General features: G+C 41.8%; 1 protein-coding gene across 1 annotated transcript; it reads left to right on the top strand.

Annotated features, from left to right (window-relative positions):
- The first annotated feature begins 50 nt into the window (after positions 1-50).
- On the top strand, positions 51-23,404 carry tspan17 (tetraspanin 17). The gene is made up of 8 exons (XM_028415751.1): positions 51-653; positions 16,321-16,371; positions 17,819-17,965; positions 18,716-18,886; positions 19,313-19,438; positions 19,704-19,751; positions 21,216-21,332; positions 21,538-23,404. Exons 1-8 carry the CDS (start codon positions 567-569, stop codon positions 21,601-21,603), a joined length of 813 nt encoding a protein of 270 aa, XP_028271552.1. The 5' UTR covers positions 51-566; the 3' UTR covers positions 21,604-23,404.
- The last annotated feature ends 326 nt before the right edge of the window (positions 23,405-23,730 follow it).

The following is a 23,730-nucleotide window of genomic DNA, read 5'->3' as shown; positions in this document are numbered from 1 at the left end:
ACCATGAAACCCTTCTTTGAGACACAAGAGGCCGCTCTTGAGGTGAAGAGGGCGGAAGGCAGCAGTGATTTTGTCTTTTGACAGCAGGGGCTTGTTTTACAGCACAAAACAACAAGGATGAAGACTGCAAGCGACGATGCAGCCACAGAGATAACAACATTAGAGAGGTTTAGCTGAGAGGCCACACCAGCTTCATCTCGATCTCCTGGTGTGTGCTGAGAGAGAGAAAAAACCGCCAGGCAATCTGAATATCGACAGAGCTGCAGATGTCTGTGCCTTAGTTACCAAGTCTCCAAGGATTTGTTGTTGTTAGCTGCTAATGCTAACTCTAGAAGTTGCATGCTAGCTGGCCTAGCAAGCTAACCGTTAAAGCGAGGAACGGATAATTAGTGACATATGTTTCATTTAATCATATGTCTGCCGAGTAACCGCGGTGTTGTTTAGCTTAATGGAGCCAGCTAACGTTTATTTTTGCTGTTCAGAAACTGTTTTGACTAAGCCTGTGAAGTATCAACCGTAGTAGCAGTTAACTAGCTTCCCAGTTAGCCACCACAATCCTTGGAAGAATGAGTAGAAAACACCAGCATTTAAAAGGAGCAGAAGTCAGCTGCTGCGTGAAATACTTCTTATTCGGATTCAACATCATATTCTGGGTAAGTAATTATTCATGCGTCGTACCGACGGCCTCTCAATATAATCAGAAAAACCTAGTCTAATGTGTCTTAAGTTGAAGTAAATATTCTGTTGAAGTTAGCTTGAGGTTAGCACCAGTGGCATTTTAACTGGAGTCATAATTTCGCTTTATTTAAATAAAGAAACTGGGACTTTGTTTAATTCAGCTTCTGTTGTCGCCTGGTGTGATGTTTGTTTTGAACAACACAAAAGCTTGTTACTACAATTTGTTTAGATGAAAACATAATTGCTGTTTAATGAGCGTGTGGGCTTTGAATTGATCTTAAAACAACAGTAACTTCTTTTTGCATACCTCTACTTATTTTTGATCGCCTGTTAAATAACAGAAAGTTATCAGCTGTTAAATTAGTCAAATTCATTTTTGTTTATTAGCAGCTGGCAACTTTAAAATTCTCTTGAAAAGTGAAGAAATCTCTGACAATAGATGAAGTAGATCTTGCTTCTGACACAGTCGTAAGTGCTGGAACCATTGAGTTGAGTTTGAGAAACGACATCTGTATTGTTGGTGCATTGGCAAGTGATCCCACGTCTCGACACCCCCTCCATCTTTATCCCTCCTCTGAAAAGTTCCTCTGTTCAGCCTCCCTCACCCCGCCCTCCTCAGTCTGTGCAGTCTGCACGGCCTCTGTGTGCCTGGTGTGGTATAGTGTCTGTGGGTGAAGGAATGGCGTGTCTGTGCGCCTCAGAGGGTCTTCCCACACACATTTAGAAGGAGCAGGCTGTAAGGCCTGAATACCACCCAGCCCTCTCTTTTCAAGCACCCCCCTTTTTACTCCCTCCACGTCTATAGTACTCGGGCTCTGCGGGACAGCATTGTTTGTCTTCACTCGCACACCCACAAACACACAAAGAGGGGGTCGAAAACAAAGGCCCTGGTGGTGGGTAGTGGGTGTGATTCTCTTGTTTTCTCTTCTGTCATATGCTTGTTCTATCCTCAGGTACATGAGATGTACATGCAACAGGCTCTGTTTCCATTCCTACAGTGTTCGTCACCATCTGCTCATTCCTTAACACTCCTCCTCAAAATGTTTTTGAATACACCGTATCTCTGTTATCTTGTATTGAGGAGGGAGTAGAGATTTGTAAGGCAAGAGGAGCAATGCTTTTTACAATAAAAAACACTTTGTAATTCAGTTGGTGGAGTCAGTGATGAACCAGGAAATATTGAGTCATAGGGCTTTAGTGTTGTCTGACTCATATTGTGTCCTTTCATGCTGTTTGACACTGAGGCCCAGCTCACAGTCCTGTATCGCTCTCTGTGAGACCATGGAACAAGTTCCAGCTCGCTGGCTGTTTCCGTTAATAATCACTAGAAGATGTTCTGCTCTTGTCTGTGTGCTGTGGAACTGGATTTGACAGACAAGCTAGTGCATTGCTGAAATGGAGAGAGATGGGATTTAGTCTGCACAAATCAACCCATTTGTCTTTCCTATAGTGATCTTGTCAGGCTTGAAAATGCTGCCTAAATTGAGACAAAATGCTTGTAAAGCCATAAATATTGTGGACAAAATGGAGCAATACACCCTAGTGCTTCTGTTCTCAGTGAATTCCTCCAGCGCCGGAGCTTGCTGTTGACAGCCAGACATTCTCACCCAGAAACAACACACCTTCTCTAGTCCCTAGAATAGACACATTCCTCGCATCCACTTAATTAATCACATTTTCTGCCTGAGCTGCTGAAATGTTTGGAAGCTCTGCATGCTGTAATTAAAAGCTTGTTAGGCTGTAACCAAGTTGCTGAGTTGGTTGGATTCAGGCAGAGTGTTATTAGCCAGCTACTGCACCAAATGTCTGTTTACATTTGGCAGTAAAATGTACAGGGAGTAATGGCTTCACAGGTGGACAGCTGTATAGTACAAACAGCAGTATGCATCTAGTTGAATGGAAGATGTATGTTTGCAGATATTCAATGTTATTATGGTTGCTATTTTTTGTGATGGCTCACTAGCAGACAGAACTAAAATACAGTGGATCTACACCCATCATGATTGCTATAGACTAGACTATGTGCTTTGTAAGATGGGTCGCCTGAATTGAGACACAGTTTATAGCTAAGTGTGCCTTTGAGGTCAACCGCACACTTTTCTTTTATGATCAGAAGCTCTAATGTGCTCAATCTTTGATATTGTCCTAATTTGTTAACAGTGACCACAGCTATCTACATTACCAGTTGATAGTCACACAGTCTGTACACCCAGCCTTAGTAGAAGTCAAACCCAAAGGGAGCCGCATTGGACTAGCATTGCTGCTAACAGGAGGGTTCTCTTGTTTCACTGCTACTTGCCAACGAACTTCTCACTTCTTAAGAGACAAAGCATGAAAGTTGGCAATGTTTCCATGTTGTTGACTGAAAAATTTAGTACTACATCCATGGCAAAATTTAAGTGGCCTCTCTTGTATTGTTTTTAGTTTGGTAGTCACGGTCAAAGTTGTCATGGTATTGCTAGCTACTGTTGTACTTCCACACCAACAGACATTACCATATCCTCTAAGACAAGATGGCACTATACATGTTGTAAAGATGAAAACAGAATTGTGATTATTTTAATCCTGGTTTAATTACAGTGTTAATCCTATTGTTATGTTATACTCACTCTTTCCTGTTCGCGTCACTGCGTCACTGTGTGTTTTTGTGTGTATGTAGTAGCATGAATAATTGAAGGAGTGGCCCAAAAAAAAAACCACAAGTTTTTGGGCCATGTCAACAAGCTCGACAGGCAGCTGAATGCTGCGGGCCAAGAGACAGAGGACTGTAGTCTGACGCCAGACTGAGAGACTGGATGTGGTTGAAGAGTGAACGTGTCTCGCTGCGCACTGTGTTTATATAATGTCCTTCAATCATGATGCTGGTGCTCTGGGTCGTTCTGTCTGCTAACATAAGTCCAAAAGATGGACTAATTAACATTAAACCCTTGATGCCCACAGCCTATCCATGAAACACAGACTTGACTAGTTGCCCATAATTTCAAGATGTTGCTTTGATTATTTTAGCACCTCAAACAGAGGCATGCAGCCGTCACCCGCTAAACACCAGCCTACATTGGGAGAACATTTTTGAAAATGTGTTGTATAGGTAAGCAGAAAGAAATCAATAATCGCAAATCGGGGTTCATGTGAAAAAAACAAATCTTAGATTTTATTTTTTAACCCTATTGCTCAGCCTTACAGTAGGTGTAGGTGTTCTTTAGGCAAATACGTTTGGAAGGTAAAACAACTAATAGGCTGTCTGCTGGTAATAGGAAAGGAGTCGAGTTTTTGCTTTAGTTGTTAAATAGATAGATACTTTATTAATCCCCAAGGGGAAATTCAGTTTTTGTTTTGGTATTGTCTTCACATATACAGATGATGTGTGAATTGGCATGTTCCCAATAGCCGTATTGTTAGTTGGAAACTCTGGCAAACACCTCCTTTTTTAAGTTGATCTACCTTAAAAGAATCTCCAAATTTAAGTGCAGAAGAGCCAAAATAGCAGCTATTTTTCCACTCCTGTGTTAAACAGATAAAATGAACTTTGACCAGGCAGGCTCTGTCCACTTCTCATTAGTGATGAAATGTAATTTATCTTTTAGCTCTATCATTTAATAGACATGAACAGTACAGAATATTCTCTCCCTCATAGTGTCCTCTAGTCAGATGTCAGATTGTAGAGAATGACTTCAGAGTTTTGTTTTAAGCTAATCCGTTGATTGTAGTATGAAGAAAAAGTGCAAAATGAATGGAAGTGTTGTGCAGTGAGACAAGCTTAAGTGTTTGTCCACCCTGTTGGCACTGCTGTTGATATCATATTATAAAGAAAGGCTGCATTCACACGGCCGGACACGTTAGATATCAGGCTTTGTTCAGGGAGTCATGGAAAGGGCAGTTACGCTTGAACAAATCTATACTGTTACAACCCTCCGCTAGGGGAGAGAGGGTTGAGAACATTGACCAATCAGGACAAAGAGATTGGTTTAAAGTTGTTTACTGATTATTCAGCAAGTGATTATAATAACCAAGAATTTAACACATTACAATAATTTACAATACAAAAGGAAACGAAAAGTGGACAGGAACCCTGTCAAAGCCGTATAAGGTAAATCAAACAAAAGAACAAACAAAAGAACACACCTGATTACGGTAACAGGTGGAATAAAACAGGCCACTAAATAATCGGCCGGTGGAAGGTAAAATAAATACAATGCAACACTTTTTTATACGGATAAACTAACACAAATAGTACCAGAACGAAAAATCACAACCACGAGGTTGGAATTACATACTAAGACTTTCTTACTACCGAAACAAAAAGGGACCGCGTACCAAAAGGATTCACACAGAAGCGGTTTCCACAAAACAAGTTGCAAATGAACGTACAAATGAGGCGAACTCAATTAACCAGTTCTTACTGTTCCACACAACAAGCAAGCAATCGAATAAGCTATGCCAGAGAGAGAGAGGGGGAGAGAACTCATGCCAAACAGGGCTCCAAGTCTTTTCCCGTCGGTGTGTCGTTTCCGTCGCCTTTTCAATGGGCTTCCTGAAGTGCAGCCTGGTGATTGGTTGAGGAGCAACCCAATCACGCAGCGTCAGGTCTTCAGTCCCCCAATCCATGCAGCTCCAGCTCAGCCTGTTCAGTGTCCATTCATTAGGTTCACACATACAATCCACAAATCATACAAACGGCCCGGGGGCCGTAACACCCCCCCCCCTTAAGAGGGAAGCCCATTCCGGTGTAAACAATTTTACACACGGGACAGCGCATCGGCTAAGACATTTTCTTTCCCCTTTTTATGTGCAATTTTTAGATGATAACCCTGCACAATGGTCGCCCATCTCATCAGCCGCTGGTTGTGATTATACATGCGACTAAGGAAAACCAGAGGGTTATGATCCGTATACACTAACACAGGTTCAGAGCTAGATCCGACATATACCTCAAAATGTTGGAGTGCTAATAAAAGTGCTAGAGCTTCTTTCTCTATGGTGGAATAGTTCAACTGATGTTTGCAGAATTTACGAGAATAGTAACTCACAACTCGATCTACTCCGTCAGTATCCTCCTGGAGGAGTACCGCACCAGCTGCCGTAGCGCTGGCGTCCACTTCCATCTTGAAAGGACGTGTATAATCCGGCGCGGCCAAAACAGGTGGACTGCAAAGGAGAGCTTTCACGCTTTCAAAGGCAGTTTGACACTCTGAACTCCATCGGTATTCAACCTTGGGGCTAAGCAAACAAGTTAGTGGATAAACCACAGCAGAGAAATTCTTACAGAAATTTCTATAGTATCCTACCATTCCGAGGAATCTGCGAAGAGCTTTTCTAGATTCCGGGGCAGGGAAATGAAGAATTGCCCCCACCTTAGCGTCAATCGGCTTAACTTGTCCTCGGCCAACCTGTCTTCCTAGATAGGTGACTGTAGCTTTTCCGAATTCACATTTAGCAAGATTTAATGTGAGTGAGGCAGAAGCCAATCGAGTAAACACCTGTTCTAACAAACGCATATGCTCTTCCCAAGTGGAGCTGTGTACAACAAGATCATCTAAATACGCAGTACAGTTGGGAAGATCACACAGAACGGTGTTAATGAGCCGTTGGAAGGTGGCTGGGGCATTGCACATTCCAAATGCCATCACTGTATACTGTAGGAAATTGTCAGGCGTCACGAACGCCGAGATCTCAGAGGCACGCTTGGTGAGAGGCACCTGCCAATACCCTTTTAACAAATCTAGTTTTGTCACAAATGCCGAAGTGCCAATAGTATCCACACAATCCTCTATACGAGGTAATGGGTAAGCGTCAGCTACTGTTACAGCATTTACTTTTCGATAATCGGTGATGAATCGGGGAGTTCCGTCCGGTTTAATTTCCAGGAGGCAAGGAGAACTCCAAGGACTGTAGCTGGGAACAGCCAATCCATTTTCCAATAAATAATTGGTTTCTGATTTCATCATTTGTCGTTTTACTGGATTCGCACGGTACGGATGCTGCTTTATAGGCTTTGCATTGCTGACATCTATGTCATGTTCAATGACCGTGGTACACGAGAGAACATCACTGACTATAGCAGGAAATTTATGAATGAGTCCTATTACGTCATCACGTTGAACGTCAGGGAGATATTTAAGGTGGTCCGGTAGCGTTGCTATGACAGCGGAATTTTTAAGACGAGCCGTAGTTGGAGCGATATGCACTGAAGGACAATCTTTAGTACATTCTTCTATGGGTGCTAAGATGGCACTGCATACAGGTGATACGGGAGAATCGTTTTGGTTCCTCTCTGTTTCACTACACTGATACTCCTTTAACATGTTGATGTGACAGACTCGAGTTTTCTTGCGGCGATCGGGTGTGCCAATAACATAGGTTGTTTCAGAGAGGCGTTCCAGCACCTCATGTGGCCCGCTAAAACGTGCAGACAGCGCAGAGCCTGGAAAAGGTAACAGGGCTAAGACTTTATCTCCAATTTTAAAGTTTCGTGATACAGCCGAACGATCAAATCTCATTTTCATCTTTTCTTGCGAAGAGGAAAGTGACTGGTGTGCCAGTGTGCGTGCACGACACAAATGAGCACGGAGTCGTTTTACATAGTCTGCGGCATTCGTGGGAGAAACAGACACAGACAGGAACTTTTCCTGTAATACCTTAAGTGGACTGCGAAGGTTGTGTCCAAAAATCAACTCAGCTGGACTAAACCCTAGTGACTCCTGAACCGCCTCCCGTGCGGCGAACACAGCAAAGGGAACTCCCTCATCCCAGTTTTTCTCTGATTCAAAACAGAATTTCCTCAGCATGGCCTTTAACGTCTGATGCCAGCGCTCTAACGCACCCTGTGACTCTGGGTGATACGGGCTAGAAGTTATGTGTTGAACGTGTAACATGTTAAGTACCTGCTTGAATAGTTTGGAAGTGAAGTTGGCGCCTTGATCCGATTGTATTGTTTTCGGTAGCCCAAATGTAGTAAAGAATTTCGTTAACGCTTTCGCAACAGAGCTAGAGGTGATTTTCCGTAAAGGAAAAGCCTCGGGAAATCTGGTGGCAGCGCACATAACAGTAAGTAGATACTGGTTTCCACTGCGTGTGCGTGGTAAAGGGCCTACACAATCAATAATTACTTTTTCGAACGGCTCCCCCAGTGCAGGAATTGGATGGAGAGGAGCGACAGGAATTTTCTGATTTGGTTTTCCCATAATTTGGCAAGTGTGGCAGCGGCGACAATATCGGGTGACATCCCCCTTTAAGCCTGGCCAAAAGAAGTGGCGTAGAATTAGCTGATACGTTTTATTTATTCCCAAATGTCCGGACCACGGGCTTTCATGAGCCAGGGACAGAATTTGTGCTCTGTACGTGGTTGGAACGACAATTTGGTGGACAGCATTCCAATCTGCTTCCACCGAGTTGCACCATCTACGCATCAGAATTTCGTTTTCAATGTAGAATGTCGGAGTGTCACTGTTTACATTGTCGTCACTCACCACCTTGGAGAAACACTCACGTAGTGTTGAATCCGCCTTTTGAGCTTCCCACAATTTAGTACGATTTACAGGGGGAAAAGAACCAGGAGGAGAAGTGTGCTTTGGAGCGGAGACTGCACGTGTGTCGGTCTGTCCCACCTCCTCCGGAGTCTCTCCCACCTGCTCAGAGACATCATTAGTGACAAGGGTAGCAAACAAATCATCCCCCAATATGATTTCATTATCACTTCTACGAGCTTGAGCTCGAGTAATTGCACATACTGGAAACGTGTCATCTGGAGTTTCATTCGATTTATCTTCAGTAACCACAGGAGAATCTAGAATTTCTAGACTAGGCATTACCTTCCCTCCCGCAATGTCATTACACAGGAGCATCGTTACTCCCTTCACGGGGAGTGCAGGACAAACTGCAACAGGGAATTTTCCTGAAATTAAATCCGACTTCAGATGCACGAAATGCACTGCTCGGGGCACGTATTTCATTTCAACCCCCTGAATGACGGCGCTGTAGCCAGCGGCCGACAATTTAGAGAAAGCTAGACAACCTGCGATAATCAAAGATTGAGAACCTCCCGTGTCGCGGAGTATGCGTACCGGATGCTGATCCTCCGGGGATCCAGTAAGTGACACAAAACCATCCATCAAAAATGGCTTGAAACAAGCATCAGGCCGTCCATCAGAATTTGGTTCCTCAGCAATCGGAGCTCTAGTTATGAGTGAAACCGCTTTCACATGCTGCGACTGAGTTGTGCGCTCTTTTCGTTTGAGCGTTAAACAGTTTGCAATCACATGCCCTACTTGGTGACAATAGAAACATTCTCTTACTTCTTTATCAGAATGTGGCTTTTTGTAGCTAAACGAGGCACCGGCAGTGCGGGGCCTATCAGACTCAGCAGCGGAATACTTGTGAGTAAGTTTAAACTCTTCTGCTAACATAGCAGCGGCAGCGAGTGTATTTGCTTTCTGTTCGTTAATATACACAACAATACGTTCAGGCAAACAACGCTTAAACTCCTCAAGCAGTATTAACTCTCTCACAGAGGCAAAATCATGTACATCTGCTGAGGCACACCACCTATCGAAAAGTGAACTCTTCTCTCTGGCAAATTCTAAATACGATTGTGTAAGAACATGTCTGTGATTTCGGAATTTTTGTCTGTATGCCTCTGGCACTAGTTCATAAGCTTTTAGCACAGCAGCTTTGACAACCTTGTAATTCATACTGTCGTTCAGAGAGAGTGCAGTCACAACTTCCTGTGCTTTGCCATTTAATTTGCATTGCAGCAGGAGCGTCCAAAATTCTTCCGGCCACTGTAATCCAACAGCAATTCGTTCAAAGGTAGAAAAGTAGCAGTCTACCTCAGCTTCTCTGAAGGCAGGCACTAAAGCAATATACTTGGTTATATCAAATGCAGTAGGAGGGTGAATGGGAAGAGACATACCCGAATCAATGGCTGGCGCGGGCAACACCGCCCAGTTCTGAGCTTCCACCTCGACTTGGCGCAGCCGCACAGCTTTGTCAGCCTCGACTTGCATCCTCCTCAACTCCAGTTCAAAGTGCCGTTCCTCTGTTTTCTGTTGAGCCTCCAGCTGCAGCCTAGCCAGGCGCATTTTTAGCCGGGCTTGTACACGGGAACTCACACTGCTTTCTGGGGAGTGAGGGTCAAAACGAGGAATCGTGAAGGGAGTATAACTCACCTCCACCTTACCGCTCACCGGGGCAGCATTCGGGGTAGCAGCAGCGTCTGCCACCTGCTCACAGCTACCAGCCTCGTCACTCTGCTGTGCAGACATGACGGTCTCGGCCACAGGCTCACCCTGCGCCGGCAGAAGGAGTCTCAATTCCACCAATTTGTTTATAATCAAACCTTTTATATCACGCTTTATTATTTGTTTAGGGTGCGTGATATTAAGAACTGCAGCAATTTTGATCAAGTTCTCCTTCTTAAATGTTTCCAATTGCTCTACAGAAGGAGCGCTAAGGAAATGAGCAATTTCCTCTGACGCCATTCTAGTTTGCACACACAAGCGGAAGCAACTGCACTCACTCAACTAATAATCACACCACTGTTTAATCAGAAAACAACCAGGTAATTCATATGATCCAAAACGGACGAGCCCCCATTTGTTACAACCCTCCGCTAGGGGAGAGAGGGTTGAGAACATTGACCAATCAGGACAAAGAGATTGGTTTAAAGTTGTTTACTGATTATTCAGCAAGTGATTATAATAACCAAGAATTTAACACATTACAATAATTTACAATACAAAAGGAAACGAAAAGTGGACAGGAACCCTGTCAAAGCCGTATAAGGTAAATCAAACAAAAGAACAAACAAAAGAACACACCTGATTACGGTAACAGGTGGAATAAAACAGGCCACTAAATAATCGGCCGGTGGAAGGTAAAATAAATACAATGCAACACTTTTTTATACGGATAAACTAACACAAATAGTACCAGAACGAAAAATCACAACCACGAGGTTGGAATTACATACTAAGACTTTCTTACTACCGAAACAAAAAGGGACCGCGTACCAAAAGGATTCACACAGAAGCGGTTTCCACAAAACAAGTTGCAAATGAACGTACAAATGAGGCGAACTCAATTAACCAGTTCTTACTGTTCCACACAACAAGCAAGCAATCGAATAAGCTATGCCAGAGAGAGAGAGGGGGAGAGAACTCATGCCAAACAGGGCTCCAAGTCTTTTCCCGTCGGTGTGTCGTTTCCGTCGCCTTTTCAATGGGCTTCCTGAAGTGCAGCCTGGTGATTGGTTGAGGAGCAACCCAATCACGCAGCGTCAGGTCTTCAGCCCCCCAATCCATGCAGCTCCAGCTCAGCCTGTTCAGTGTCCATTCATTAGGTTCACACATACAATCCACAAATCATACAAACGGCCCGGGGGCCGTAACATATACGCTCCGCATTTGTGTGTGTGTGAGTCCAGGAAATGAGGAGCTCGATTTGTCTGCTAGTTAGTTGAGGTTAATGGGATCAGCCGGCTTACAGAGGCATCTTCTCAAGTGTTGATAATCTCTCTGTCCACATGGAGAGGAAACCCTCGCTCTGGGACGCACATCTTAGTGTGCTCTGCTGCAGGTATGGGCTGTGATCCAAACAAATGTCTTGCTCCTAAACAAACAAATGCAAAGTAAAGGCCAGAACAAATAAAGAATCAGCACTGGGAAATAAAAAGAAATCTATAAAAAAAGATTATTGGAAGAATTTTTTTTCTCAGAGGAGTGTTGACAAATCTGAGCACAGGAAGTGTGTTTCACTGCCACAGACTGACCTGAATTTGACACTGGCTGCCCACATTACACTGTGGAAAAATCAGATAAAAAAGAAATATTCAAGCACTGTACAAAGTTTAGTTCAGTTCTTTTTCAATGTACGCATTCAGTCAAATCACACCAAGCCAAAACATATTGTCCCATGTGGGTAGTGGTTGGCAGATAAGATTTAGTAAGTGAAGTAAGAATACATCATAGAAATTCTCAGAATATTATCATGTAATTACATAGTGTGTTCACACCTTTCTGTTCTTACTGAAAAGCAAATGTAGGTCTAAGCTCTGCAAAAGTGTATTCAATAAACAAAGGAATGAGTTTATGTTTTAGAAGTACTTTTGAATTTGTGATTTTGGTTTTAGATATATACTTATATAGATTTTACTGATATATGATATAGATATATACTTTTAGATATATACTGTTTTAGATATATATATGTCTATATATAGATATATAGATATATATACGATTTATTACGTGTGATCCGAGTACTTGAATAATCACAAAAATAATTGGCGAGTATTCGAGTATCAAAATAGTTGCCCTAATGCACACCCCATGAAGACGCAGTACTAAATTCTACTAATGTTCCTACCGAAATCTTATTTTTCTTCTTCTCTAATAGGGACAAATTCTAAATCTATTCCAAGGATGTAACTAGATGATGGTGATGGGTGGTGCAGATTGATGCAACTTTCCTAAGGACACTAGCTACACATAAGGGCATCACATTCCTTTCCTTCTATCATTGCCGGATTTTACTGAGTGTTCAAATTTGTACTATTTTGTGAATCTATTGTGGACGACTTGCTCCTGATATTTGTAACGCTATAGGCAACTGTAATACATGCCAGGCTGCTTCATTGTGTTAGGAATGAAGGCGTACCTTCTGTTTAACGTTCCGGTTCTCCCAAGGAGAGTCATTCTTTGGCTTTGTCCTTAAAAGGTTCCAGATTTTGAATAAGAAAATAGCCACAGCCACAAAATGCAGCCAAAAAGTCACTCCGTTATATAACACAAACAGGTGCTGTTCTGTCCCACAAGGACTGGTGACACTTGATGTAATAACATCCAGACATAATTTTATTTTGCAGCTTGAAAATACAGTTAGACAACTGTTTGTCCTGTGTAACACTGTCAACTTAACTGCTAACAAACACAGCTTAAAGGTTCCCCATTGAGTGTGAATGGAATGGAAATATGCATGATTTGCATAGATATTTACAAGCAAGCAGTCATGTTCCTACCTGCCTTTTTTTGTCAGCACATTGCACTCATTTTTATGTCACACTACTGAAGTGCTGAAACAGTGTGAAAGACGAGGCCTCATCATTTTGGTATGTTCATATTTTTATGTCTATGTTTAAAAGAGTGAAGTATGTGACTCATTCTGACTTAATTTAGATTTTGGAGAAACACATTATGGAACCAGTTTAACCAGAAGCCATAATTTGCTGTGCTCAAGAGTGTTCTCCTAATGTAAAATAAGCCTGCTTGAAAAGGTGTGCTCAGGTATGGTCCACTAGTCGATGAGCTTATGCCCGAACACAGACCTCAAAGCCATGATGTTAACATTAAGCAACAAGCATCGTCTATTAGTAGTTCATTAGTGCACATTTTAGTTCAAGAATGTTTGGGTGTCTAAAGGCTGTTGCCACTGATTGAAAGGAATGTAAGATGATTGTGTATCGCTGTGCACAAAACAATGAGTAAAAATATAAAAAAGCTAAATAAAATCATCAGCTCTATTGTGCTATGTGAGAGTGCTTATCCTCAATACAAAAAAAATCAAGTTAGTGTACTCAGCCCTAAATGCTCAGCACAATGTGAGAGCAGACCAGAGGCGAAGGGAAGAGCAGAAGTAGACATGTTTTTTTTTATTGTGTTTACATTTTTGATGCAATAGTATTTAAGTAACCATCCTACTCTTGGTTCCAGCATGTGTGATTGAAGTAAATTTTACAAAAGTTACATAGTCATTCAGTTTTTAATCACACTAAACAACAATATTTGCAACAAGTGCCCTAGACTGTGTTCAATAGTAGACTCACACTTTTTGTCATTTGTCATTCATTGTATTGAAATGGCATAGCACCATTTTATTTGTGGTGATTGTAAACACAGTAACACAGTGTGCAGACTGCAGTATAACTTACTTTATATTGCATTAAATCAGTGAATACGTTCAGCAGTGCAAGAGTGATCTGGGGTATTAGAGGTAGTGAATATAGTAGCTTGATGGTGTAAAATGAGTTGTTTTTAATCTGCATGGATTATTTAGTCAGCTGCTAAATGCTGTGCGCCGGCTTGCTGTCACGTTGTTGGTCTTGTTGTTGGCCTGTGTGCAGTAATGGGTTGCCATCAGTTTACCTGTTCTCCCTGATTTAATCAGCTTCTCAACAAAATGATTTACAAATTCAATGGCGCTATTATATTTCAGGCTCAACCATTATAGTGTGCCTCAGTTAAGTTCATTATCACTCTAAATCTCTTATGAATGACATTTTGTCACACAACCAGAAATAGATGAATTTTCTGACATGCAGTCAGATATGTAAAAACCCAAAGCTTTGCTTTTGTTTTTGTCTGAATTGTGGTCTTTGTTTTTTTTTTGTCTGAATTTTAGCATTGTGGCCATCACAAGGCTTTTTTGGTATATTTAAACTGCAAGTCCAGCATTCATCCTTCTCTGGGATGATAGGCTAACACCAGAGGGATTTTTCTTAACTCTCAGAGTATCAGATCCTTCATCCTTTTAAGCATCCCAGTGTAACGTCTATATCCTGCAGTAGTAACCTTCCCACAGCAAGTTAAAAGACATTCTGAGACGTTGGTTTTGTTTTAAGGCACTAAATGGCATTTTGTTCAGTGAAGCCTCTTTTCATGGGTAATAGGTTCGTGAACGCACAAAACGATTAGAAAAGTCCTTGTTAGCATTGTGTATTTATTGTCTGAGCTTTTCCCCTGTGTGTAATGTCTGCAAAGTGCTATTGAAAAAAAGATGATGTCATGGATTAAATGAACAATACCACACCCAGAGTAGTGCTGATAGAAGAAGATGGCATTCCTGTTTATTTACACTCCTCTAGCTTTCTTCTGTCTTTTTAATGCACTTTAGAGGCGGTTGGGACTACGGTACATTACAATTAGTACCAACAACCAACCAATAGGTTTGAAACACTTTTGTTATAGTGCACCATATACAGGGCTCTAGAGTGCGACCATTTTGGGCGCACATGCGACCTAATTTCTCAAAGGTGCAACCAAAAAATATCAGAGGTCGCACTGGTACGACCAGCTGTAAGAGGGAGATACATTCTCCGCGACTCTCAAAAGTCTCCAACAACAGACACACATCGGGCCCATATCGTGGTCTAAACCAATCAGAGACAGTGAAGGGCGGGACCTCCGTGTGTGTATCTTTGAAAACGTGTCTGCTGCGGTCAGCTGGGACCGAAAATTCAGAAGAAGAACGCGGACATATGCTGCGCAGAGCGGATGCTGTGTGATAAAGCTTGTTCCATACTGCACGATAACGGAGAGATCTGTTCGTGTTCCCAAGGTGACGAGAACAAAGTTCGTTTCGGCCCGGACTTTTTAAAACGTGTGTGCAAAATTCATACGGCCCTCTGACTGCAGCACGCACACACACACAGACAGACAGGGTTTAAAGACGTTTCGCTGCAGAAACCGCAGTTTAAGTGAACATACAGCGGAGGAGGAGGATTTGTTGCTACTATGCGGGTTTTGCTAATTTGCTGTTGACCTGAATGAGTGACGATAACGAGCCGGTCATGTTCAGGGAGGGGGCGTGACGTGCTCGTAGTATTATAACAGACTGAACAACAGGTCTGACGGACAGTATCATCTGACCTGCGTGGTTCATCCATGAAGGCTGAGTCACTCCGACTGACCACAGTCAGCTGGTTTTAAGCAGTAATAGTACATGGTTTACATGATGAACGCCCATTTAAAAAGTATTGTTATTATCCTGCTATAGTGGAGCATTGTCTGCCAGTATGATATCTGCATACAGCTAAACTGTAACAGACAGAATGAAAAGTCTGTCAGCTGGAGCTCAGCTTTAGAAAGAGAGAAGAGTGAGGCACTGAGGAAGAGAGGTGAGGAAGATGAGAGAAGAGATACTGTAGCTGCATTAGAAACGTGTTGAAGAAAACTAAACATATATCTCAATCACAACTATTAAATAAATGAAGGTGTATATAATTTAAATAATTTTCAATTCCCATTGCCAGATAGATAAGTGAGGAGCGACAGCCAGAAAATACAGAGAGAAAGCAAACGGGGAACTGAAGAGTGCTGTAACTTTAAATCTTCATTATGGATTTCTGACAGGCAGACCTGTTGGCTGGTTTGTCCATAATTTGAATGAGTACTCTCAGTACATGTATTTATTTATTTTTATTTACCTGTGTTCATTAAACAAGGTCCAAAGTCAGTTTAGGATGATATGTCATTATTAAGCCCGTTCATATTTCCTAGAGATCAATTTTTGGACCTCAGTATTTCTAAAACTTTGGCTACAGCCCTGCGAGGCCGTCAGGTAAACAGTGGATGTAGCTGCAGATGATGAGAGAAGATGAAAAGAACTTCTGCATTAGGATAGGTGTCAATTTAAGGCCTGATCACACGGCTGTGTGATGCGGTGCACCTAACTTTTGTGCCGGTGCACCCAAGAAAAAAAGGTTAGGCGCACCGGTGCAACCAGTGCAAAAAGTTAGTCTAGAGCCCTGATATACCTGGAACCCTATACATGCTGCATCAAGTGAAATATTTTAGCCACCTGCCCCAATGAAAGTGGTTAAAAAAAAACCCTTCATTTCACATCCTGTCTTCTGTTTGCTTTGTTTTACAGTTACTAGGAGCGGCATTCTTGGGCATAGGCCTGTGGGCATGGGCGGAGAAGGTACGTATAAACACACTCGTGCAAACACATGCTGAAGTATATGACAGTCAAATATCCCAGCTGTAATTAGCTGGAAGTATGTTCTAGGGTTAGGGTTATGCTGTCACAGCTCCAGTATTATGTTTCCCTGAGAAAAAATCTTCTAATCTAATGGTCACAATGTTTGTCCTATGGGTAAATAACAAGATGTGCTCAAAATGAGTGATAAGTTTAAAATGACATACTTCTGTAACACACCCATCAGCAGCTGAATGACCTCATGTCCATGTGCATGGAAACCAGTCTTTGTTTATTGTCCATACTGTACAGACTACAAAAGACAGGTGTGGACAATAACCTCTCATGTGCAACAAAACTATCTCCAATTGAATTAACAGTCAATTTGTTCATTAATTAGCCAGAAAGTGTACCAGTCAGTTCAGTAAATGCTGCACCAATGTGGCAGCGTGTACTGATTAATAACGTCTGGTCATGAACTCAGTGCAAATAGGCTTGCACCCGAGTACCTTTGTGGAACAGCATGAATAATTTAAAGGGATTAGGCTGAATGATGAATAGCAGCTGCTGGAAAGGCGTAATAGTGAGTTTGGGTCTCAGTGACTAAGATGATTAGTTTCAAACCCACTTCGTGCAGCCAGACTGCATTACAGCTTTAGAGCCCCATGCTAACATTCAAATGGAGGAAGTTTATAATGCACCAGTTCCATAAAAACATCAGAATGCAGTTTTGCCTCTGTAGCTAGGTTTTCTTCTTGCTCAGAGGGAGATCAACAGTATGGGTGATCAGCTTTAGGAGTAAGTATTTCAATTGTGGACATTGAAAGAAAAGAGAAGAACAATCCAGAACACACGTGATATTTGAAGGTTTTTGTGCAGCTTTTTTGTTTTTGTGTATCTCATGTAATATATATATTCTATTTTGTGACTTTAAGTGAGCCCACTGTGTGGCATCAAAGTTTAAAATATGAATATATTTGGCTTTTCTTGAACTCTCTGTCAATGTAAGTCATGATGAGCACTACAAACTGACAGAAGAACATGCTGGCCACACTGTGGCTGTGGGGCTATAGGGCAGGATACACAGAGAGCAAGAACAGATGTCTGTTTGTGAATGTTTTCAGGAGGCTCTGAACTTTGCCTTTCCTGGTAAACATGACTGGTTTTATAGGCTTAACAGAGAATTGCCAGAGTGCTGTACATAAATTGGGAGAAAACTCTTATTGAGACAGCTGCACACCTGATAGAAATCTGATGAAATAACAGTATTTCTATATAGTAAACCTTGCTGAACCTCTGCATCTCTGAGCCAGTTGGAAATGTTCACTTTTTCCTTTGTCACAGATGAGCTATGTGGTTTGTTTTAGAGTGATATTTTTGCTGAGAATTTATACTAAGTATTGTAGTACAAATGTTAACCCATCTTTTGTCTGTCTTCCTTTCACTTCAGGGTGTGCTGTCCAATCTATCATCCATCACAGATCTAGGGGGCTTTGACCCTGTGTGGCTCTTCATCGTTGTAGGAGGGGTCATGTTCGTCCTGGGCTTTGCTGGCTGTATTGGAGCACTCAGAGAGAACACCTTCCTGCTTAAATTTGTAAGCCAGCTCCTGACTTTCTGAATACTGACACCATTTGAACCACTTCACACCCACATTAAATCTACAGCTCACAGCAGAACTGAAGCTGTCAGCATAGCAGGTGTTACTTTGACTCATCTGAGCCAAATGGTTACATGGCATAAATGTGTTATCTCATCACCGACCAAGTCCTAATTCATCAGCAAGTACTGATCAGAGACATGGCTCCTAATCCACTAAAGCATTTTTCTTTGTTGAGAAATATTTTCTTATGTTTGATTTTGATCAAAAGAGGCTGAAATGTTTCTAAGGGCCAAAGCAACATCACAGCCATTTTAGGACACACAGGAAGAACATGTAACATGTGACAGAGACAAATTTACCTTGTTGTTGGCTGTGATGTGAGTGGCTATTAACTCTCACAGATGTCCATTAGCAGCAGTAAGTCAGGCATCAGAGTGAGGAGCTAATGTGGCTTTTGTGCATTTATCATCAGCCTTGTCTCCCCCTACATTTACTGTAAAGGGATGATATAACGGTACCCATGGGACTGCGGTTTTTGTTGCCACACTCTCACTTAGCAAATCAATCATCAGACCCTACAACCAGACCTGCCGTGCACAGGCACAATACATCAGAGCTTTTCTTTTTGATTTTTTTTTTAAAAACACTAGCAGGAAAAATATTTCTTGGGTCCGCCTAAATTCTCTGTTTGAACTGACAGGCGTATTGTCTTGTGTTTGTTTGTGTGTGTTATGTACTTTGCAGTTCTCTGTGTTCTTGGGTTTGATCTTCTTCTTGGAGCTGACTGCGGGGATCCTTGCCTTCGTCTTTAAGGACTGGATCAAAGACCAGCTTAACTTTTTCATCAACAATAACGTCAAGGCTTATCGTGATGACATTGACTTGCAGAATCTCATTGACTTTGCCCAGGAATATGTGAGTCCACAACCACTGACTGACGCTGTTGGTTACTATTACTAAAAAGATCCTTGCTGTAAGAAGTCACTCCCTTCTCAAGAAATGTAATTGATCTGAGTCACTCTTGTTCTGGGCAAAGAGGTGTCAGCCTCTGCAGTTGTAAATCTTGTGATTGTATTTCCTCCCGTGCTTATCCAATTATATGAATGAACCAGTTTAGATAATTGGTTTGTGTGTGTGAACACTGGGCTCTGTCATGACATATTTTAAAGGCGATTAGATCTGCTGTCTTACTCACCCTCTCTACTCACTGCAGTGAGCTGGGTAACCACTCAAGCTGACCTGAGTTAACACAGAATCAGAGGGAGGATATCTATCTGCTAGCCAGAGTCACCTGTTAGTGAGGGTCATTTAATCTCTTCCATGTTGTTGCTGCTGTCACAGTGGTCATGCTGTGGAGCCCATGGCCCTGACGACTGGAACCTGAACATCTACTTCAACTGCACTGACAAGAATCCGAGTAGGGAGCGCTGTGGAGTCCCCTTCTCCTGCTGTGTCAAAGACCCTGCAGTGAGTCACTCATTAACAATATGAATAACTGTGCATAATCACAGACCTTCATTTGAATTTATAATCCTGGAGCCATGTAACTGTGGGTATGTGTCACAATGTCTGAATGTAGGTAGGATGGAGTCAGCTCAAAAAGATGATTAAAGAGAAAGAAAAATGACTGAATGAATGATCTCTGAAGTTTTTCTTTCATATATTCATTTGCCAGCATTTCAACCCCTCTGACTAGTCACTGATTTCTATTTTTGTGTGTTCTTTTTTGCAGGAGGATGTCATCAACACACAGTGTGGTTACGATGTTCGTCTTCAAGGGGTTGGTATCTCTAAGCTATGCCTTTTTCGCTCGTGAATCTCTTGAGCTGTCTGTTTTCTCAGCACTTTATTTGTTACCTTCCTTGATCTCCTTCTGGGGCCTGGTTGTCTGAGAATTAATATTGTATTAAAGACTTTCGGATAAATTGACAATTTATTTAGTCAAATAACAATATGATACTCAGCCAGTTTTTATTCAAAAGAGAACACAGGAGCACCCAGAAGTGGAACAAGGCAGGGAGTGCCTGTCTTTCTGGTTTAAGTGAGCAACTGAGTGGAATATCCTGAGGGCGAATTGACTGACAACCTGCAAACCCTTTGAAATCTATGCAGTGTTAGGGTAGAGTGGCAGTCAAGCTCAGTTGTCTTGGGATTGATTACTGTCTCAAGCACATCAAGATTTATTCTATCTTTACAGGAATTGTCAGGAAGAAGGCATATTTAAAATTCTTCCATGTATAACATGTATCTAAAAACAGATACCTGATACAGGGAACATACAGGGTTAAGTTGCACACAGACTGCTCTGCATGCCTCCTGCCTTAATAACAGATTGTTCTCCTAACAGGGATAATTAGGTTCCAGTTATAGCCTAGAGAGCAGCCTTACTACACTCTGTAATTGGCGACTCAGTGGGTTATGCCAGTCCGTTGCCTTTTCCTCTGTGTGTGGGTGTGGTGGTTACAACTCACTGCACTGCAGTCAGAAACATTGCTGTTGCTAGGCGAACTGCACTACAGTGAACCACCTGCCACTGAGGTTGTATGAATTAATTTTCTCATGCTAACGCCCCGACCACTGAGATTTTTGAACTATCAGAGATGTGCAGTAAGTTCCTGTGTAGCTTGTCTGTGGAGCGCAGGCTGGGGAAGAGGAAGGGCAGGAGACAAGGGGAGGACAGAAGAACAACAACAAAGGCTGAGGGCTGAAATAACTTCAGAGGAAGTTCACAGCCTGAACAACATGCTGTTTCCTGCTTTTTTATTGGCTACCATGGGGATCTCTATACCTCTCATTGGTTGTACGCTAGTTTTTAGGTCTTGCAAAAGAACAAAGGCTTTGCCTGCTTGACTTGTCTTGTCAAGAGAAACAAAGAAAGCATTGTAGAGATAGCCCCATTCTTAAGGCGTTTTTAGTGTCACTGCCGCAGTAAATTACACCTTCTTTATATCCCTCTGTGAATGGACGTACATCATCAGCTGAATCTGACAGCCATCTGTCCGGTAACAGGAAACAGATTCTCCCTGTTTGCTCAGTCCGAACAGTGTTCTCTTTGGAACTAAATATATGCCCTGATATTCACCAGAATGTCTTGACACTCACAGTTCAGTAAAGGAGGCAACACGCGATGTAGTCATAGGTCAGAGTTCAGGTGATTGTTTAAAAGCTCCAGAAGGTCAGTGTTGTCTGAGGGGTGATAATTTTATCATAGAAATGTCTATTCATTTTTTATTTTTTTAAACAGGAGCTGGATCGACAGAAATATATCTATACCAAGGGCTGTGTGGGACAGTTTGAGAAGTGGCTTCAAGACAACTTGATCATTGTAGCTGGAATCTTTGTTGGAATTGCACTTTTACAGGTAATATGTCATTTGATTGTTTTTATTGAAAATGCTGGAATCCTTCGGTAAGCCTTTCAGGTCGTCTGGGTTCTGATTTTATGTCATCACTGCCATCTAGTGGTGAAAACATCAAACAAACCCTGCAATACAGCAGATTTAACTGTAAACTCGTCTTCTGTCAGCATAACCTCTGTTCCATCCTGTGTGAATGTTTTTTCCCCAGATTTTTGGTATCTGCCTTGCTCAGAATCTGGTGAGCGACGTCAAAGCCGTTAAAGCCAACTGGTGACAGGAGAGTTGAAACCCCACCCCTCAGGCCTTGCCAGGTCAACTGAGCGCACACAAACACACATAGTTCCGTCCTGCTGAAGACGGAGAGCCAACAACTCTACTTTGCCTCTGAGCTAAGCAGCACATACACACTACAGACTGGAAGACTTTTAATAACAATGATCCACACAAACCAAACAGTCAAAACATTGTTTACTGTTCAGGTGGGATCTAACCGAAATAAACCAAGGAGAGTCCTGCCTACTTCACAATTAGATTCTCTTCTTTTGTATTTCTTCTGAGAGACATTTTGGGAAAAAATGTATTTATGGCACGCGGTTGCACAAGGACTCCTTTGAAACTGGGAGAATGAAAGCCATGAATGAAAGTAACTGTGAAAAGAAAAAAAACTAAAAAAAAGTGGCAAGATGTCTCTGTTTTTACATCAAGCGTCATGTTGTCACAGAGCCTTTGTCCAGCTCCTCCAAAAAAAAACAGACATCTTGAACGTGCTTATCCCCACTTCCTGATCCAGAGGATGGTGGCTGGCCGGCCAGCTGGCTAACAAAGACCTGTCCTCCTCTGTGTCATTTTTCTCCATCGTGACCTTTTATGACCACTGAAAAAAAAAAACTCAGAATACTGGCTGGTCATGTCCGCATCTGCAAGTCATTTCAGGAGATATCATTTTCATTTGAAATGTTCAAAGTGCCATTATTTTACAGTGACAGTTTTTTTTCCTGTTCTTTACATAGAATTTCTGCATCCTGCCTGCTCCCCACCAATACCTCAGGGCCTGGCTTTCTGCCACTGGTGTAAAAGTATATCTATTTTTCCCATCCATGTCTGTTGAATTTAGATAGATTTATATCATAAGTTTATGATAGACTAATGTAACGCAGAAAACAGTGACAGTTTCTAGAGAGTCACTCTGTAGTGATTGTATTATCTGTTGATTCACTGAAGGATGTTGTATTGTATTACACGGAATGGCCTGATGTGGATAGGACCGTAGGTTGTGCTATAGACAGGGGAAAAAAAGGGTTTTATGATAGAGATTATTGTTTATCTTGGAGCATCCCTTAGGCACATGGGATTGCTGGTTTGGGGCCTTTTTACTTGACTTATGTTACCACATCTGTCTTATAATATTTCTGCAGCTGTCTGTTGTCATCCTTTTATTTTTCCTCCTTCCCTTATAGATGCACATTCATCCTTTGACTTCACCAGGCACCTGCTTTACCTCTTTTAAACCATCCAGTCAATTGCAAAATACCTTCATATTGATGTTAGCAGTCAAAATGGAGACCAAATAATATCAGCTGGCCACGAGCTAACTGCCAAGGTTTTTGTGTGGCTACAATATAAAAAACCAAATTGTAATTTATTGTCCTTTTATGTGGGAAGTGCCAGTTGAACTGAGAAGTCAAACTAAAAATGTTACAGTATCACTTTTATCTTTAATTAAATGTCGTGTCTTCGGTTTGGATCGGTTTTTAAATAGAATAGTAAATAGACGCTGTTTTTAATATTAGCAACTGTCTCAATATAACATGGATGCTGCTTTGACTTTTAATAGATATTAATATGTAGTACAGATAGCTAACAAAAAAGTCTCACATGATGGCATTCGAAAAACCATGGTCAACTGATGTGTTGCTTCTAAAGTTTACATTATATGCAGTTTTACGTCGCCCTTTGTTTTTTCTTTTCATCCATCATTGTGGTGAATGCAGTTGATGAAACTAGGTTCACTTTACAGCACACAGGTCCATATATATATATATATATATATATATATATATATTTATACACGAAGTGCACCAAAACTTTTCCTGCTCCACCGAGTCCGTCTGTAGAATATAAATAGTAGTTCATTCGGTAACAGCACCTTATGATTGTCTGCCATGTGTACATGTCACATGTTGCTTCAGCCCACACACTCCCTCTTCAAAAACTACCTGATCTGAGTGCTCTTCTTTTAGAGCCAGCCATTTTGATGTATTTTTAAACACTGGGCTCTTTGAAAACACACACGAAAAAGAAAAAAAAAACACCCATTTGAATTTAGCTGTCACAAATGCACGAGTGGAGCACAATGCCTCTGTACCGGTTCGACGCAGCCTTAATGACTTCTCTCAGTTTA

Source organism: Parambassis ranga, chromosome 10 (genome assembly GCF_900634625.1).
Source record: "Parambassis ranga chromosome 10, fParRan2.1, whole genome shotgun sequence".
NCBI lineage: Eukaryota > Metazoa > Chordata > Actinopteri > Ambassidae > Parambassis > Parambassis ranga.
Note: the sequence above shows the minus strand (reverse complement) of the source record. Positions and strands in the feature narration are given on the sequence as shown.

Excerpts from the sequence above, each read along its gene's own strand:
- tspan17 (XM_028415751.1), top strand. The coding sequence starts at position 567 with ATGAGTAGAAAACACCAGCATTTAAAAGGAGCAGAAGTCAGCTGCTGC. Across the intron at positions 16,372-17,818 it reads TGTGGGCATGGGCGGAGAAG|GGTGTGCTGTCCAATCTATC; the intron begins GTACGTATAAAC and ends CTTTCACTTCAG. Across the intron at positions 18,887-19,312 it reads TTGACTTTGCCCAGGAATAT|TGGTCATGCTGTGGAGCCCA; the intron begins GTGAGTCCACAA and ends CTGCTGTCACAG.